Consider the following 17,383-nt stretch of genomic DNA (forward strand, 5'->3'; position numbering starts at 1 on the left):
CATTTAATTAAAATGATTTATACATAGGCAAACTTTATGAAGTAACAGAGATCTACATAATACAGTAGGGCCCCGCTTATACGGCGGATTAGGGACCAGGCCCCCGCCATAAAAGAGAAATCGCCATAAAGCGGAACCCCATTGATTATAATGGGGTGTGTCGCGCGCAAATGCCGCAAAAATGCCGCAAAATGTCACAAAATCACAAAAAATGGCTTTAAAATGGGGAATTTCCCACTGCCGCATTAGTGGAACGCCGGAATGCAAAGCGCCGGTAAGCGGGGCCCTACTGTACATATAAAGCACATCCAACTCACATTTAAAGCGCATGACTTCCCCTAAAGAATCCTGGAAAGTGAAGTTTCCCTCTCACAGTTGTAGTTACCACCACCCTTAACAAACTACAGTTCCCAGGAGTCTGTGGTGGGATTCATCTGCTTCAAATGTTTGTTGAATGTGCTTTAAATTCATGGTGTAAATCTGACTTAGTATGCTGTGCATTCATTAGTGAATTGAAAAGAACAATTTTAAAAGATACGTTTTTTTTTAAAGGGCTGTAGCTCGGTGGTAGGGCACATGCTTTGCATGCAAAGGTCAAAAATTCAGTCTCTGGAAGAGACTATTGCCTGGAATCCTGGAGAGCCAATGCTAGTCCATGTCATCAGTACTGAGCTAGATGGTACCAGATAGCCTGACTCAGTACAAAAGAGGAAAGAGACCCACAGGCTACAGTGACTCCAAAATTTATTTATTTATTTTATTTACAACATTTATATACTGCTTCATCGTAAAAAACCTCAAAGTGGTTTATAGCAGAAATTAAAACAATAAAAATATTGGCAAAAACAGTTAAAGACAGGTACAGTATTTAAAACATTCAAAATAATAAAGCCAACAATGAGTTAAAAATAGATAAAAAAATAATAGCTTCTACATGCCTGGGTAGGCTTGCCTAAACAAAAATATTTTTAGAAGGTGCCAAAAAGAGTACAATGAAGGCACCTGCTAATGTCAATAGGCAGGGAGTTCCAAAGCTTAGGTGCTGCCACATTAAAGGATCAGTTTCTTACAAGAGCAGAACAAGTACTATGTGGCACCTGTAACATGGAAAACACACCTTGTACTTGGCCTGCTAGCAAATCAGCAACCAATGCAGATTTCAGAGCAGAGGTATTATGTGCTGATAGGATCTCACTCATGTCAGCAATCATGCCACAGCATTCTGCACTAACTGCAGCCCCTGGGTAAGGTTGTGCTGCATGGGGATTTCTGTGACCTTGGCTGACTGACTGCCAGGAATTTTTAGTTTTGGTTTTTGGTTAGGAATCCTGACTAGTTGTGGGATGCTTAGTTTTCTGCCTTACTCATAGGAATCTTGTTGTGGTTGGTATGGTATTGCATTTAAGAAATCATCACTGTCTTTTGTTTTTCTGTTTGCATTTCATTTACCTTTATCCTCACTCCTTTTCATCCATAGAAGCAACAACAGTGGTTCCATGCACTCTGCTCAACCGTCTTAAACCCACTGAAGATGCACCTTGTTGTTTGTTTCTTGCCCAATAGTAGTAACAGAGAATTCACATACCAGGCAGCATGACTGCAATTGTTCAGAGCTTGGAAAAGTTACTTTTTTTGAACTACAACTCCCATCAGCCCAATCCAGTGGCCATCCTGGCTGGGGCTGATGGGAGTTGTAGTTTTAAAAAGTAACTTTTCTAAGCTCTTCAATTGTTGTTGTTCCCAAGCTGCTGCCTATGAAGGTAGACCAAATCATGTGTGCTTTCTCTCTGTCAAGTATATTCACTGGAATTGGGTTGGCTGACAAAGTGAGTTTATAGCAGCCCACAGGGGAGACAGAAAACAGTAGAGAATCTTCTTACTCTTACTAATTTCTCTGACCTCTTTCTGAAGTGAAGGGTCAAATCTGTAAAGAAATTTGGATGTTAAAATGTAGGGGCAGGGCACTCCAGGCAGGGGGTTGCCAACCCTACTTGGATATGAATGTCTTTGCAGAGGATCCCTAGTCAAGCTTTACCAACAACACAACCCAAACTGTTGTGTATTGGCCCTCCAGGCTTGCCATACCAGGAACTGCTGAGTCTGCCCAGGGTGTGGAAGTTTTGTTTCAGTGCTGAGTTGCAGTTTTGCCTACAAGTAACATCATGCTGTGGGCCATGTTCTCTTCATATCTTTAGGGATAGTAAAGTTCTTGTTGTTGTATATCCTCTGTGTGGCCTTTTCCTTCAAATTACTTTTCACTGGCGACAAGGATAGGATACCTTGAGGCACACAGTGTTTTCTTCATGCATGAAAGGCTGAAAGGGAGAGAACATTTCTCCTTAGACTGGATTAAGTCATCAGTTTGGGCCTTGTGGAAATCACTGCAAAGTACTCCAGGTCAGTGTGTATATTTGTGGAAAAGGCCAAACCATATCTACTGAGAAGTAAGTCCTATTGAGTTCTATGGGGCTTAGTCCCTTAGTAAGTATGCTTAGAATTGCAGCCTTCAAGGGCATCCATCTTTTACTTGAGTGCTCCCATCTAATGTCTCCACAACACTAGGCTCCTTTCTTCCTACAATGGCCTTCTGGTGACTGGTCTGGCCTGAGGGCACTTAAACCCTTTTTGCCAGAAGCGAATTGGCTAGATTAAATGCTTCCTATCCAGACTCCATCTTTTAGCTAAGATTTCTATCTTAATTTCCAATCAGAGAAATATTTTTGTATGAATTGTATGTGCCAAGCAACTGTGGTTGATGCTTAATGTCTCATGCTTAATGACATCACTCAGGCCCGCCCCATGATGTCACTTGGACCTACCCCATGATGTCACTTGGACCTACCCCATGACATCACTCAAGTTAAGGATGACGAAAGGACAGAAATGTAAAAACTCTTTTGTGGCAGAAGTAGGGCCCCACTTTACGGCGCTTCGCTTTACAGCGATTTGCTAATACAGCGGTCTCAATTATATGCAGTTAGACTAAAGCCCCATTCATACGGCGCTTGTTCTGCTTTTACGGCGGTTTTCAGGCATCATGCACCATTCTATTCAATGGGTTCCGCTTTACAGCGGTTTTCGCTTTACAGCGGGGGTCCGGAACATAACCTGCCGTATGAGTGGGGCCCTACTGTATACGGTACTAATGTTGCACACAATAAATACAAGATTCCCAAGGCGTTCCAAAATTTATGGAATCTATAAAGATGACCAAATAATAACCTGATTATTTGCTTGTATATTTAAGTGCAGGAAATCTTATTTTATATATATGTTCTTTACCCCCTACTCTCAATGGATGTATGTCTTATTTTTTTCTTAAGAAGAAGAAAAAGAAAAAAGGAAGTGTGCATAAAAATGAATATATGATTGACAATAACATGCAAAAATGCATTATATGATGAGAAATGGCTTGCAAAAATGTACTCATTTATTTATTTATTATTTATTTATTTATTGCACTTGTATACCGCCTCATAGCCGAAGCTCTCTGGGTGGTTTACAGCAATCAAAAACATTAAAACAAATACACAATTTAAAAACATATTTTAAAAACAATTTAAAACACAATTTTAAAATTCAAAACAATATAAAAACAATTAAAAAACACATGCTAAAATGCCTGGGAGAAGAGGAAAGTCTTGACCTGGTGCCGAAAAGATAACAGTGTTGGCACCAGGTGCACTTCGTCAGGGAAATCATTCCATAATTTGGGGGCCACCACTGAGAAGGCCCTCTCCCTTGTTGCCACCCTCCGATCTTCCCTTGGAGTAGACACATGGAGTCAAAGCTACCTACAAAAATGTGTTTAAAAGGAGAAATTCTCACTAAAATGCTGGTGCAATTTCATGATAATTTTTTAAAAAACGCCACAAATTCCTGCAGAAATATGGAGAACTGAATGTAAGACTGGAAAAATAAGAAAGGGAGAAAACTGAAACCGACAGATCTTTCCATCCCTAGTCTGAAACAAATGACATGTCTGCATGAAAGGGCCCTTCCAGACATCCTTGCATTCACGATGCTATGTGCTTGTGATAATATGGGATGGTTATACATGATTCTGCTTTCAATACTGTTTGCATCTGCAAACATTTCAGGGTGGACATTCTGCTCTATTTCCAATCAGTGTGTGTCCCATACCTTTCTGCTCAAAGCCTCTAACTTTTCATGCCCCAAATGTTCCAGGGTGGTTGTGGTGTTTCATCCCACTTTTCTTGTGCCCCAGTATAAATCCACCACTAATGCATTATTATTGTGTCAATGACATGTTGCAGAGTACACCCATAAAAAACACTGGTTTCAGTCTGTGTCTGTTGCTGGACTGGGGCTCAGGAGTCTGAGGGAACAACTGAAATAGATTGACCTTTTCTGTAACTTTTCCTTTTAATCTAGATCTTCAAGTCTAGATTAAATTGCTTAATAACTTCTATACCGTTTTCAAGCACTATTTTCAAGCACTATTAACCATAAGGTCACATCCACACCATACATTTAAAGCAGAAGACCTCCCCCAAAGAATCCTGGGAACTGTAGTTTGTTAAGGGTGCTAGGAATTGTAGGTATGTGAGAGGTAAACTGCAGTTCCTAAAAGGTTTTGAAGTTAATAGCAACAGCGGGGAAGGGGAGTTGATCAACCCTTTCCAGATGGATTTTTTTTTTGTCCCACAGTTACACTTTCTCAACCTCAGACTCTACCTCTAACTTGCAAAGCTAATAGGCTACCACTTTCTAGGGCTGTCATAAATCATTCTTCCCGCAACTGGTAATGTGGGGATTGGCATGTGGGGCGGTTGTGATACTGCAAAGCTGTTGTTCAACCCTTTTTTTCTCAGGCACATCTCCCTAACATGCAATATGAGGACAATGAACTGCATTGGCATTGACATATATATTTAAAAACCAAAAGAAAAACTGCTTTTTCCACAAGAAACGAGACATGATATTGAACTTCTGCCTTTGGTCCTACTTTATATTCTAATGGACACGTTGTTGTCCAATCACGGGTATACTAAATTCTTAGATTCTGGTTTTGTTTTTTTACATCGGTAGGTAGGTAGGTAGGTAGGTAGGTAGGTAGGTAGGTAAGAAAACCCGAAAGCTCCAATTCCAAACAATCCAAATATGGCTCTATATTTTACATCTATATTCCGAGTGATCGCTTTCTCTGATGGCTGCCCTTAAAGCAGCCCTGCATAGGCTCGAATTTTGTACGAGAGGTGGGCTTTAACTAAGAGCGACAACTTTCCTCGCTAATGGGCATCTTCGTAGTGGCCAGTATGAAAATCGTCTTTGGGGGGGGTTGAGCGAGTTGACACTAAAGGGAACCAATGAGAAGCGAGAGATTCGAGGAATGGCGTCGTGGACAGCCAATGAGAGGTCAGAATTTGAATAGACTCGATGGAGGAGTGGGGTTTGCCCTAGTCGTTGTGTGAGGTGAAGAACGACTGTCGAGGGGGGGGGTTGCAATTACGGGAGGAGGTCGTGAGGAGCCTTCCCTGCCCGCCATGTCGCTGCACGGGAAGCGCAAGGAGATCTACAAGTACGAAGCGCCATGGACTGTCTACGCCATGAACTGGAGCGTCAGGCCCGACAAGCGCTTCAGGCTCGCGCTCGGCAGCTTCGTGGAAGAATACAATAACAAGGTAGGCAGCGCTGCAGCTCACTGGGCGCGGAGGCCTTGTCAGCCGGGTTGGGGTTTGGGGTTCGAGGCTGGCTCGATCTAATGCCTCGGGTGGACCAACCGACCGAACCGCTCAGGGCAGCCTTTGTGCTCAGCTCGGTTAATCCGGAATCAGTTCGCTTTGCTGGCGGCCCTGCTTATCGCAGGCTTCGAGCGCGCGAAGAGGCCAAAACCTGCTTGTAGAAGTTGCGTGCAGGTTGGCAAGGGTTTCACTTAGGAGCGCCTCTTCTTCACTGCTGGCCAGGGAAGAGCGCTCTTAACAGCTGCGTGACGGCCAGTGGCCATTGAAGCGCTAAAGCTTTTTATTGGCATAGAGATGAAAAGATGACGGGCAAAACAGCACCTGCGCATTTTCTGCTTCTCATGCAGATGTTTCAAGGTACAGGAGCTCTGGCCATTGGGGGGGATACATGCTAGTCAGTTCGCATCTTAGAATAGTGGTAGAAGTTGGGTGTCAAGTTTATCCTTGGAAAAGCCAATGAAGGTGTGCAACCAACATTCTTTGGAAACCATTCTTCAGCTTGTTTCTCTAATGTAGGGATGGGGACCCTGTGGTCCTCCAGACACTGTTGAACTACAACTCCAACAATCCCTGGCCATGGCAGCTAGGGCTGCCTAGACTTGTAGTCTAATAACATCTAGAAGGCCCTAGGTTTTCTATCCCGACCTTAATGCCGCAGTTTTGTTGTTGAGATGGTTTAACGAGGGATTCTAAAACTCAGAGTGTGTGGACAGAGACGTGAATTGGAATAACTCTTTCTTATAGGTCCAACTTGTTGGGCTGGATGAGGAAAGCTCCGAGTTCATCTGCAGGAATACCTTTGATCACCCATACCCCACTACCAAGCTCATGTGGATCCCAGATACTAAAGGGGTTTATCCAGACCTTTTGGCAACCAGTGGTGACTACTTGCGTGTGTGGAGAGTAAGTTGACTTTTTAGAAGGTGTTTTCCTGGGGCTAGGATCTCTAGTGTGCCTTAAGCATGTTGTGAGTAGGCCGACCAACTGTGAGTGGCAGACAAGCTTAGTAATTCATCTGCTTTGTTCTATTTGTAAATATTAAGAACTTTTAAATTTGGTATCGTATATCTGCAGAGAGATGGGCAGAAAGTAAATTGGGATCTAGTGGATGATTTGCTGTAAATTGGCAAAAGGGTCTCAGTTGTTTTAACAATAGCAAAGTGCCTTATCTCTTACACACACACACACCAGCCTAAATTAGGCTGCTGGAATTAAGAGGACTGAGTAGAAAAACCTGATGTAACTCTTTGTGTGAAAGGACATAAGAAGACTCTGCTGGATCAGCCATTGGCCCATCTAGTCCAGCATCCTATTCTCACTGTGGCCAATCAGATGTCTGTGGGAATCCCTAAAAGAGAACCTGAGCACTACAGGACTGACCTCCATTCTGGAAGTATAAATATATTCCAGAGCATGCAAGACAAGCTGTTGTTTAATTGTAAATGTGCATCTGTTCCCTGCCCACAGTTTTTCTGCTTGTGGTTAGTGGACATTGATGTTCTACTAAAAAGCAAAGAAGATCCTGGAAGTCTGAAGTCTACCCACTCCTGATGTATGGAAGTAAAGCAAAAAGCCCAATATCTGTGTCTGCTGACAGGCCTAGCATCAACAAGTGGCCAAGTCAGGCATTGGCCAAGGGCCCCTGCGGCTCTGAGGGGTTCCTCATTAGGTTGGTGAGGTGGAGCTCCCTTTCTGTTATCTGTGCCAACATCAGGTTGTGGGGCCCAGTCTCAGTCATGTCTGGTGCCAGCCCTGCCTGCTGACTTAATTACAGTCTGAAAATCATAACATGCCGATTATTTCCTTGACGAAAATATGGAGTTTGACACTTTTCTCATTCTATGTATCATATTTTCTGAGATACAGACTCTGAAAATAATGCCATGTGATCTTGCTGCTCCTTTGTTGTGAGAGCTAAAAATTGTCTGTCATTGGAAATTCCCACATACAACCATTGTATTTATTATGTTTCCAAGGAATGGCTGACTGATCACAATTCAGAACAAAGCAGTAATGGGTTCCCTTTTAGGTTAAATGTTATAGCCAAGAAGTAGGTTTATGTCAAACCCAATTTGGTTTATGAGTGCCTTGACCAAAATAATAGAATCCATTATTTTAACATAATGCAGAATCCCTGTAAATCACAATGGAAAAGCTGTATTGTATATCCTCTTCACTTTTGCTGCAGTGAAATGCTATGAAGAAGCATTACATTTTAGATGGCAGAACTGCTTTTTCTTTTGGTTATGTACCTCTTGAAGTTTATATATATAGTAGGCAGATTTGGTCTGCTGACCAATATTTAAATTTCTTTTGCAGGTGGGCGAAACAGAGACCAGGCTAGAGTGTTTACTGAACAACAATAAGAATTCTGATTTCTGTGCTCCATTGACATCCTTTGACTGGAATGAAGTGGATCCTTATCTACTGGGTAAAACTGAAACACTAATTTGGCAGAGCAGTGTTAATAAATGGATAACATCACCAGACTGAATTTATCTCGGGTAATAGAATTGATGGAACTCTGTTTCAGGAAGGTCATTTTACTATGGGGCCTTGGAAGGTACAGGCTTCCAGTAGCATTCCTTTTGATATAAGTGATTTAAACTAGACTTGAAGAGTTTGCTCTAGTCACTTGTGTTTGGAGTACATGCTAAAGTTTTTGAAATGCTGTTGTCATGTTAACGTCTACACCAGAAAAGTTTTAATATAAGTTGAATTTACTAGGGATTGTCTTTGGTATTGTGCAGATAATCAGAGCTGTCAGACTACACTTCTCATGCTGCAGTAATAAGCTAAAATGCTTGAATCATTCATCTGCCAGGCTTACGCTCTGCAGGTGAGGGTCTCCTGCGGATACCATCTTATCAGGAGGTCTGTTCCGCACACCATAGGAAGCAAACATTTAGTGTAGTGGCACCTACCCTTTGGAATTTCCTCCCCTTAATTATTAGACAGGTGCCATCTCTGTTATCTTTTCGCCACCAATTGAAGACCTTCCTCTTTCAACAAGCCTTTTAAGTAGACACCTTATCCCAGTCAGCGTCTGTGATGGAATTGCTTTTTAAGATGTTTTTAAAGTTGTTTTTAAATATGCTTTGTTTTAATGTTTTTTAAAGTCTTTGTTTTTAAGATGTTTTAAAGTGCTTTTAGTGTTTTTGTTTGCTGCCCTGAACTCCTTCTGGGAGGAAGGGTGGGATATAAATTTATTTATTTATTAAATAAGCAAACTATTTTGTCCAAGATACAAGCTTCTTTGTTGGTCTACCCCTGTATTTAATGACTGCCCCTCCCCCAGACTTGCCTAAAAAAAGAGCCTTTTCAGCGGTGGTGCCCTTGTTGTGGAATGCCATATCCAGAGAGGCTCACTTGGTGCCTATGCAGTCATCTTTTGAGCCCTAGGTGAAGACTTCTCCCAGGAGTTTTAGAAAATGCTCTTGCCTTCCTTAGATCTCTTACATTGCTGTTATCTGTTGCTGGTTTTATTCTGGTTTTGTATTGTGCTGTTTCATTCTGTTTTAGATGTTATGTATTCTATCTATTTTATGTGTTTAATCTTTATAGTAAACTACCCAGAGAACTTCCGTTTTTGAACAGTAGCTAACTAAAATAAATGCACTTCCCAGTTACATAAAAAGAGAAGGGCAGAGCAATCTAAACCCCTGATCTGCTATGGTGGAAGGGATTTGGATGAAGCTTTTGTGTTTCTTTTCCCCTCTCCCAACTTCCACAGCCTCTGTCAGTAGGGTGCCCAAATGGCTAGTGGAAACTACTACCGGATCCTGAGTTGGCCCTGCTGCTGTCACATGACAGCAGTGGGCCAATCTAGGCCTCTTCACTGTGGCAGCCTGGATGCTGGCACAGCGAAGTGACATTTTTTCCTTTCCCCACCGCCCATGAAATATTCCATGAAACCGAGAAGAAGTTGTGTAGGTGGTAGTTTTCCTTTTTACAATTCCTCATGGTTTCACTTAATAGGTTTAAGGGATGAAAGCTATTTGCTTCATAACTCTGCAGGAATTGGAGAAAACCCATCAACTCTCTCCTGGAACAGACATCCCTTGATCTTCACCATAACCACAGTTAAATCTGATGCATCTCCATAGCTATATTTTTCACCTTTCTCCCCCTCTCCTTTTTTAATGTAACAGTTTGGACTATCCCTGGGTTCTAGAATAAAAGTGTAACTGTTCAGTCTGATGAGTATTGTTCACATGTAATTTACATATTGCAGTAGGCAGCAACTGGTTAGAGCTTGATTTCATTAATTCATAATAGTCGTGTAGTAATTGACATATCTTTGTTACAGTGCTAACAATAATGTTGACATTTATTTCATCAATATGCCTTGTCAATGAAATAGATTTCATGTGTTACATGACCAACCCTCGTTCCATGGCTTTAAGTGGCTAATCAGTTTCCCAAGCTATGTGGAGAAAGATAACTTAATTTCCAGTGTAAACATTGGGTGACATTAAATTACCCTTCAAAAATAACTGAAGATTACACTTGTCTCTCAAAACAGGGTATATTAACAGTCTTTCAAACACATCCAATTAGTCCGCTGTCTGTGTAAGGAGAGAACAGGGAGGAGGGGTGGGGAGTCATCTTTTGAGGTCAAGCATTATGAATATGACATAATGTGTTGTGTATTTGTTGCACCTAAGGAGAATTGTTAATATATGTGGGTTTTTCCTACCCCCACCCCAGGTACTTCTAGTATTGACACAACTTGCACTATCTGGGGTTTGGAGACTGGCCAGGTCTTGGGAAGAGTGAATTTGGTGTCAGGCCATGTCAAGACCCAGCTGATTGCCCATGATAAAGAGGTGATGGTGCACTTTTTCTCTTTTTTTCTTGTTGGGACATCTCAGACTTGTGCAACTAGTAAAAACTTGTTCCAGTCTATAAAATGAAAATAGCAACCTACCTGACAAGTAAGGGTGTGGGTGGGTGTGGGTTATCCTCTTATTTCACCAGAATTGAGTTCACCATTCTCTCTCAAAGTAATTCATTGGTTATGAGGAGTGCATAGCAGCACATAAAGCATTTTGCTAAAAAGAAGTAGATGTGATAGTTCTAAGAGATTTCTTCCAGGAAGACTCACTTACAGGGAAGAGAGGTGGCAATGCTGTAGCTTCTGGTTGTGATCAGCATTGGGCTTTTCTTTAAGTCTACTTTTAGGGATTTGTGTGTCATGCCTACTGTACTTCTGTGTTTTCATGATAAAACTTTGGTGTGAAGCAGAAATCTTAGTATGGGAAGTAACATCATTGTGTATTGTCATTTTTTTCTCTGCCCTTGCTGTCTGAGCAGGTCTATGACATTGCATTCAGCCGTGCAGGAGGTGGGAGAGACATGTTTGCGTCTGTTGGGGCTGATGGCTCAGTGAGGATGTTTGACCTGCGGCACCTGGAACACAGTACTATTATATATGAGGATCCTCAGCACCATCCTTTGCTCCGCCTGTGCTGGAATAAACAGGACCCTAATTATCTTGCAACAATGGCAATGGATGGAATGGAGGTGAGCCAATGTTCTATGAGGATGACCAGAATACTTTTTAGAGTTGCACCTGGATGGTATTGACACTCCATACTACTAGGAAGACTCTTGGTCTTGATAGACAGATTTTCTTGATACCTGCTGAAAGCCATGGGGCTACCAATTTTACTACTGAAGTTCCTTACAGCCATCTCTTTGTGTACACAGCAGCATGGAGGAAAGCAGTCAGTCATATGTCCTTATGTCAGATGGGGTAGCAAGTATACTGGGATGCTTGCAGTTGCCATGAGTGAGCAGAGGCTGGAATGAGTAATGATCCTAATGATGGGATAAGGTGTCCTGTCCTTGGTCACTCTAGCATCAATTCTGTGGTGGTGGTGATGGGCGGGCTGGCTAATCTAATTGATTTAGCTCAGTGTTTCTCACCTCCTTTTTAACCCATGCTCCCTTTTAACTAACATAAAAATCCTAAATCAGACTTGGCTCCTGTAATAATGCAGAACTTCTGCACACCTGTGATGATGTGCAGATCACATAAGCTGCTTACAATCTTCTCACATTCTGAACATAACATTTCAAACTCTTATATTTTAATATTAACTTGTTACATATTTTTGGAAATACTCCCCCCCCCAAAGATCTTCATATGCCTCACTGGATGAGAAACATTGATTTAGCTGAAATGGCCAGGCATAGTCTCTTACACTACAGAAAATTGGAGTCTGTATTTGGAAACAGTGTTTGTGTTATTCTCCATTTTTTTACACAAAAATTGTAGTAATTCATAGTTTTAGTATGTGAACTGCACTAATAAGCATTTTATGTCTTGATTTGTCAACTAATCTTCTTTGTAACATGTGGCTTGTTAGGAGGTACTGCCATATATTTTTTGTTTTCACTGTTAGAGCAGGTATATAATGTATTCAGTTACAATGGAAAGGGTGGACTCTCTTGACAAGGTAGAGATATAGCATAAATGCATTGTGTTTTGAAGATAGTAAGGTGGACAATGAAATACCATTTATAAAAGTCTTTGTGGCTTCATGTGAGGTTCTATAAAATTTAAGTCATCTGTCTCCAGTGTTATTTTCCTAACATTTTTTTGAATTTATATTCTCTTTTAAGGTGGTGATTTTAGATGTCAGAGTTCCTTGTACACCTGTTGCCAGACTGAATAACCACAGAGCATGTGTGAATGGCATTGCCTGGGCACCACACTCTTCTTGTCATATCTGCACAGCAGGTAAAGATGGATTATTCTTGTTGTCCCTTTTCATGTAGTCACTTGTTTAAAATACCAATTGTTAGCTGTCTTTTTATTGATAATTTTAATGTGGGTATTTTTGTAAACAGTTTTGAGGTTTTATTACAATCAAGTGGTATATAAATTATGTTAAATAAAAATAAATAAATCTAGCCCTGAATTTAATCAATTAATGGATATATATTCTTATGTAACAGAGACAATAGCAAATCTCCATTTTTGGGAACTTCTCCATGAGGAAAGGTATCAGGGTTAAACTACGAAAACCTTTTGGATTGGTTCCCCTTAGCAAGACTGAATGCTAATCCGTTACACAATAGATTATATAAAAATATTAATCAGATAACAGATGACACACATTTGAGAGACTATGGCATGCAAAACTTGGGATCAGAGTCAGAACCCAAGAATAGGTAAAACTCAAATTACACCATTTAAACTTGTGTTTTATGTACATAGTTCTTCGTCTTTCACTCCTGAGTACATGGACTGCTAAATATCTGTGGGAAAGGTAGTTTCTTTTATCTCTAATTCTACATTTCATTTCTGTCAGCGGATGACCATCAAGCACTTATTTGGGATATCCAGCAAATGCCTCGGGCCATTGAAGATCCAATCTTGGCTTACACAGCAGAAGGAGAAATCAACAATGTACAGTGGGCATCAACTCAGCCGGACTGGATAGCGATCTGTTACAACAACTGTCTGGAAATCTTGAGAGTGTAAAAATAGCTGGCTGTGAGGAAAAAATGAAGCTGGATGGTGGTCTTTCCTCTCTTCTAAAGTTTTTAAGAACAAAACTCAATTGAGACAGTGCTACTAGCTACTAGTTCTAGGAAGACTCAGAACTGGCATTGATGGGTATATGTTGTAGACTTCTCCCTCTTCTTTCCCACCCCTACCCCATGACTTAAATGCAGGGATATGCTGAGTCTTTCAGACCCTCTTGGTATTTATTATTACTTTCAATTAAAGTTATGTATATATGTCAGCCATTTGTGTTGAGTATTTGTATTAACTGAGCAATGGCACCAACTGGCAATTTCACCCCCTAGCAGAAATCATTTGTTGATGCTGTAGATGCCTAAAAACTATTCAAAGTTCTAGTGATAGGATACGAAGCTAACTTTCTATTAAGTAATCTTTTTTCTAATTCTCTTTCCTCCTGTCCCCAATCATATTTCTATTGATACTAGTGATGAGTCTTGTAAGGTTCTCTGCAACTAAAAGTCTATCACTATTAAAACTGTTCTTTGTATATAAGCAGGGACTTGTGAATGTTGCAGGAGCAATTGCAGGACCTATGCAGCTCTTGCAGAAACTTCCTGGAATGAATCTTTAACTTGGTGAACCACTGGTTATTAGATCTGTTTCTTGACCTCTCCTCTGTACAACATAGTCCTCAAAAAAAAGGGGGGGGAAGCAGTGTATAATGGTGATACCAACCTAGCATTTAATTTGAGAAGAACATTCTATAGTTTTGCACTCTGTATGTGTGTTGCACACCCCTCCCAAAACTATATCCCTCACAAAAATCTAAACAGGACTTTAACCACAGGTGATCTTACAGACCCCAAGAGGCAACAAGCATTTTCCTAAGAGAAGTGTTCTATGCAACCTTCCAAAAGCAGCTTTTATCCCAATAGTATCTAGCATAAAACAAAATGATTTCTTTAAGATAGTATAGAAGACATGCTATGTTGCAGGAGCAGTCAGAGAACAGATGTGGCTCCTGCAGAAATGTCCTGGAGCAGAGCTTTAACTTGGTTAAGACTTGCATACGATGTTAATATGGGACGGCACTGTTTTTCCTGGAACATTAATATGACCCATTTAATTCATTATAAAATACACAAGCTCCTCTTATATAGCTATATTGGGATGTTGCCTATTATTCCCATATCAAGGCACAGTGAGGCTTGTAGTAGTTCTACTCTGATATGTTAAAAATGAATGTATTGGTGACTGTTTCCACCCCCTTCTCAGAAGTTCTTGTAGGATAGTTAACCTGGCTTCCCCAAAATTCAGAGGGGAGACCACAAATGGTGGCGTATCAGACCATTTTTCCATAGTAACATGAGGCACTGAAGGAGGAGGGAGATGTGAGAAGGCTTTTTCAGATGCAACAACCAGTGATGTACATAATGAAAGGAAACGTGACAAACCTATTACTTGTTTTATAGTACTTGAGTACTGTGGTGGGAAAATGTGGTAACTGATGTATAAACGTCTTTGTTTAAACAATACTGGTTGTTCTTGCCCTAAGAGAAACATTAAGTATGAGAGAGAATTAACTCCTTAACTTTCTCATCTTTTCTCCTGTTCCCTTTCCCCAACCAACTTCACTAGCTAGGACGTAGAGGTTAAAGTAGATTGTTTATTTAGTCCCATGGAAATCAAGGGTCTAGATTTAAATCCTGATGTTCAGTTTAATTTGTTTATGTGGGTTGGACAGTACTGGTTTAAGGCACTTGACCATGGTCTGGATAGTACTGGTCCTAAAGCACTTGAACCACAGACATGAGGTAAACTAAGGATGTGCTGAATAAAAGAGCTAAGATATGCAGGTCTGTAACACACTTGCAAAGTAGGGCTGGGAGGGGTTGGGATATTGGTCAATTGATGGAACATGAATTTGTAGTATTTGTTTTGAAAGGAACAAATATGTTTTTAGTGTACAGAATATGAATTAATATGAGCTGCATTTTTTTTTACTAATAAATACTGGTAAGATGTTAGCTTATGTTGTGAACTCCCTGGTGTGATCTCCTAAAGATGTGAACTTTGTAGCATGACTGTATAAAGTTCCAAACTCTTTTTTTGTTTGTTTGCTCTTTTCAAATAAGCAATAGCACTGACTTTACATGTGTTAATCTTTTTCTTTCTTTTTTCTTCCCCTTTGAATGTTTTATATATATCCTTACCCAATGTTGTTGGGGAATGTTGTTACTGAGTAAGACTTACCTTATGTGGCGGACAATGGTTAACTTGTTGCAATATTCCCATTTGATTTTTATGAAGAAATTCTAATGAAATGGACTTTATCTTGACTTTTGAACACCTGATTTCTGGAATTGTATTAAAATACTGTAAAAATTTAAAATGGTTTTTTAAAAGGTTGGAAGTAGATTGCTGGAATTTTTAAGATGTTGGCCTTGCGTTCTCTGTATACTTTAGTTTGTTCCATTCCTATTCCTCTGTGTATATCTACCTTTCTTACGTTTTAATAAAATGGAACATTTCTAACATTTCTTATGGAAATTGAGGGGTGGGGAGGAAGAGACATAAAATAAAAACAAGACAGTTATTTTTATCTTGCTGGTTAATTTATCAAGATAAAAGTCTTAAAAGTTCCGGAAAATATAAAATAGCATGCCACTTATACATTTCTGTGATGGGTTATTTTTTAATTGAAACTATCCTGAAGTCTTTATTTTGGGGGGTTGGGGAACCCTACCCTCAGAAATAAATAGTGATTGTATTTTCTGTTCATGTCTTGCAACCATTTGAACACATGTGCACACACACACCACCACCACCAAGCAACAGAAACTGGTTCATAAGGTTTGTTTATGGTGTGACCTCTAGTAGAAGCCATTCTGCGCTTGAAGTGCTGCTGTAGAAAGGATCATGATAACGGAATAAATATTTTTGTGTGGGAGGTTGGCAAGGGAGACCTGTATGGCATTGATTTAAAAAAACTCTTGAAATGCCTGACAGACGTCCTGAAGCAATCTACAAGACCTTAAAATACAAAGATACAATCTGTAATGGGATGTTCATTAATACAAGCACAGAATACTAAGTGTTCATCAAACAAAAAATCACATGGCAATATAAAATATCCACCTACTTGCACCATAAGAGTGAACACAAACAGCTGCCAGACCATTATATCTAAATGACCAGGATAATAAAAGCTTTGCCTGGAACTGAAAAGATGACAAAAGTCGGTGTCGGGTGAGCTTTCCTGGGGAAAGTCCATAAATGCTTCTAGTGAACTGTACTGAATCTTGAAAGGTGTATGCTGAAAATGTTCTGCAAAAGTGAGTTACAAATATACTTCAGAAAACTAATATACATTTTTTCTAAAGATATAAATAATATTGTGCTGTTTAGAGGTGAGTAAGCCCTATGCTGACTAGTTGTGTATGTACCTATGTTTTCCTATTCAGGATTCACGCACCTGATAGTGTACTCTGGCCTATGAAGGCTTGTGTTAAGTCTTTATGGTCCAGCAACTTTCTTTTTCCTGGCTGAGAAGGTAACCTCTAGTTTACATGGGAGAAGTAAGGAGGCGTTGAGCATCATAAATGATTAAGGCTGCAATCCTGATCCCAATTATTAGGGAATAAGACCTATTGAATTTAATATAGCTGATTTTTGAGTAGACATGGTTAGGATTGTGTTGTATGATTAGTTCAGCCTAATAGGCTTATACTGTATAGGTATGGAGTCCTCACTCAAGGAAGCCTTTTTTGGGTGTGGGGTAATTTGTACGTCCAAATGTGCACTGATGCACGACTTCACAGTGCTTTGAGACTTGAACCAGAATGGCCACGTTCGGTTGGGAGGGGGAGTGAAGCATCCACAAGGCGGGGTGTGTGCCCTGATTGGCCAAGATCAGCCTCCTTTTACGAGCTTCTCATGTTATAATTGGCAGTCGCTGTAGAGGCACCTGCTCCGTGAATGCGCACGTGCGCTTTCTCCCGTGGTGAGGAATCGATTTGGGTACCAAACCCACATCAGGTTACCTTCTTTCCCGCCTTAGATGGAATCTGTACATAAGATTGCCAAAAGATTAGTTGCGCCTAACTCCCATTGACTGGGATTTTACCAGGATTAAATACCACCCCTTTGCGTTCACTGGGACTTAGTCGTGCCTGTCTTTTGCTGAACTCTTGTCCTT

The 17,383-nt window shown here is 40.5% G+C and overlaps 1 protein-coding gene across 1 annotated transcript; it reads left to right on the plus strand.

Moving 5' to 3' along the window:
• The first annotated feature begins 5,338 nt into the window (after positions 1-5,338).
• DCAF7 (DDB1 and CUL4 associated factor 7) lies at positions 5,339-15,577 on the plus strand. The gene is made up of 7 exons (XM_061590101.1): positions 5,339-5,645; positions 6,450-6,608; positions 8,025-8,136; positions 10,416-10,534; positions 11,022-11,231; positions 12,336-12,453; positions 13,028-15,577. The coding sequence occupies exons 1-7, from the start codon at positions 5,508-5,510 to the stop codon at positions 13,198-13,200; spliced, it is 1,029 nt and encodes a 342-aa protein (XP_061446085.1). The 5' UTR covers positions 5,339-5,507; the 3' UTR covers positions 13,201-15,577.
• Positions 15,578-17,383: the final 1,806 nt, after the last annotated feature.

Source organism: Rhineura floridana, chromosome 11 (assembly GCF_030035675.1).
Source record: "Rhineura floridana isolate rRhiFlo1 chromosome 11, rRhiFlo1.hap2, whole genome shotgun sequence".
NCBI classification, from domain to species: Eukaryota; Metazoa; Chordata; class Lepidosauria; order Squamata; family Rhineuridae; genus Rhineura; species Rhineura floridana.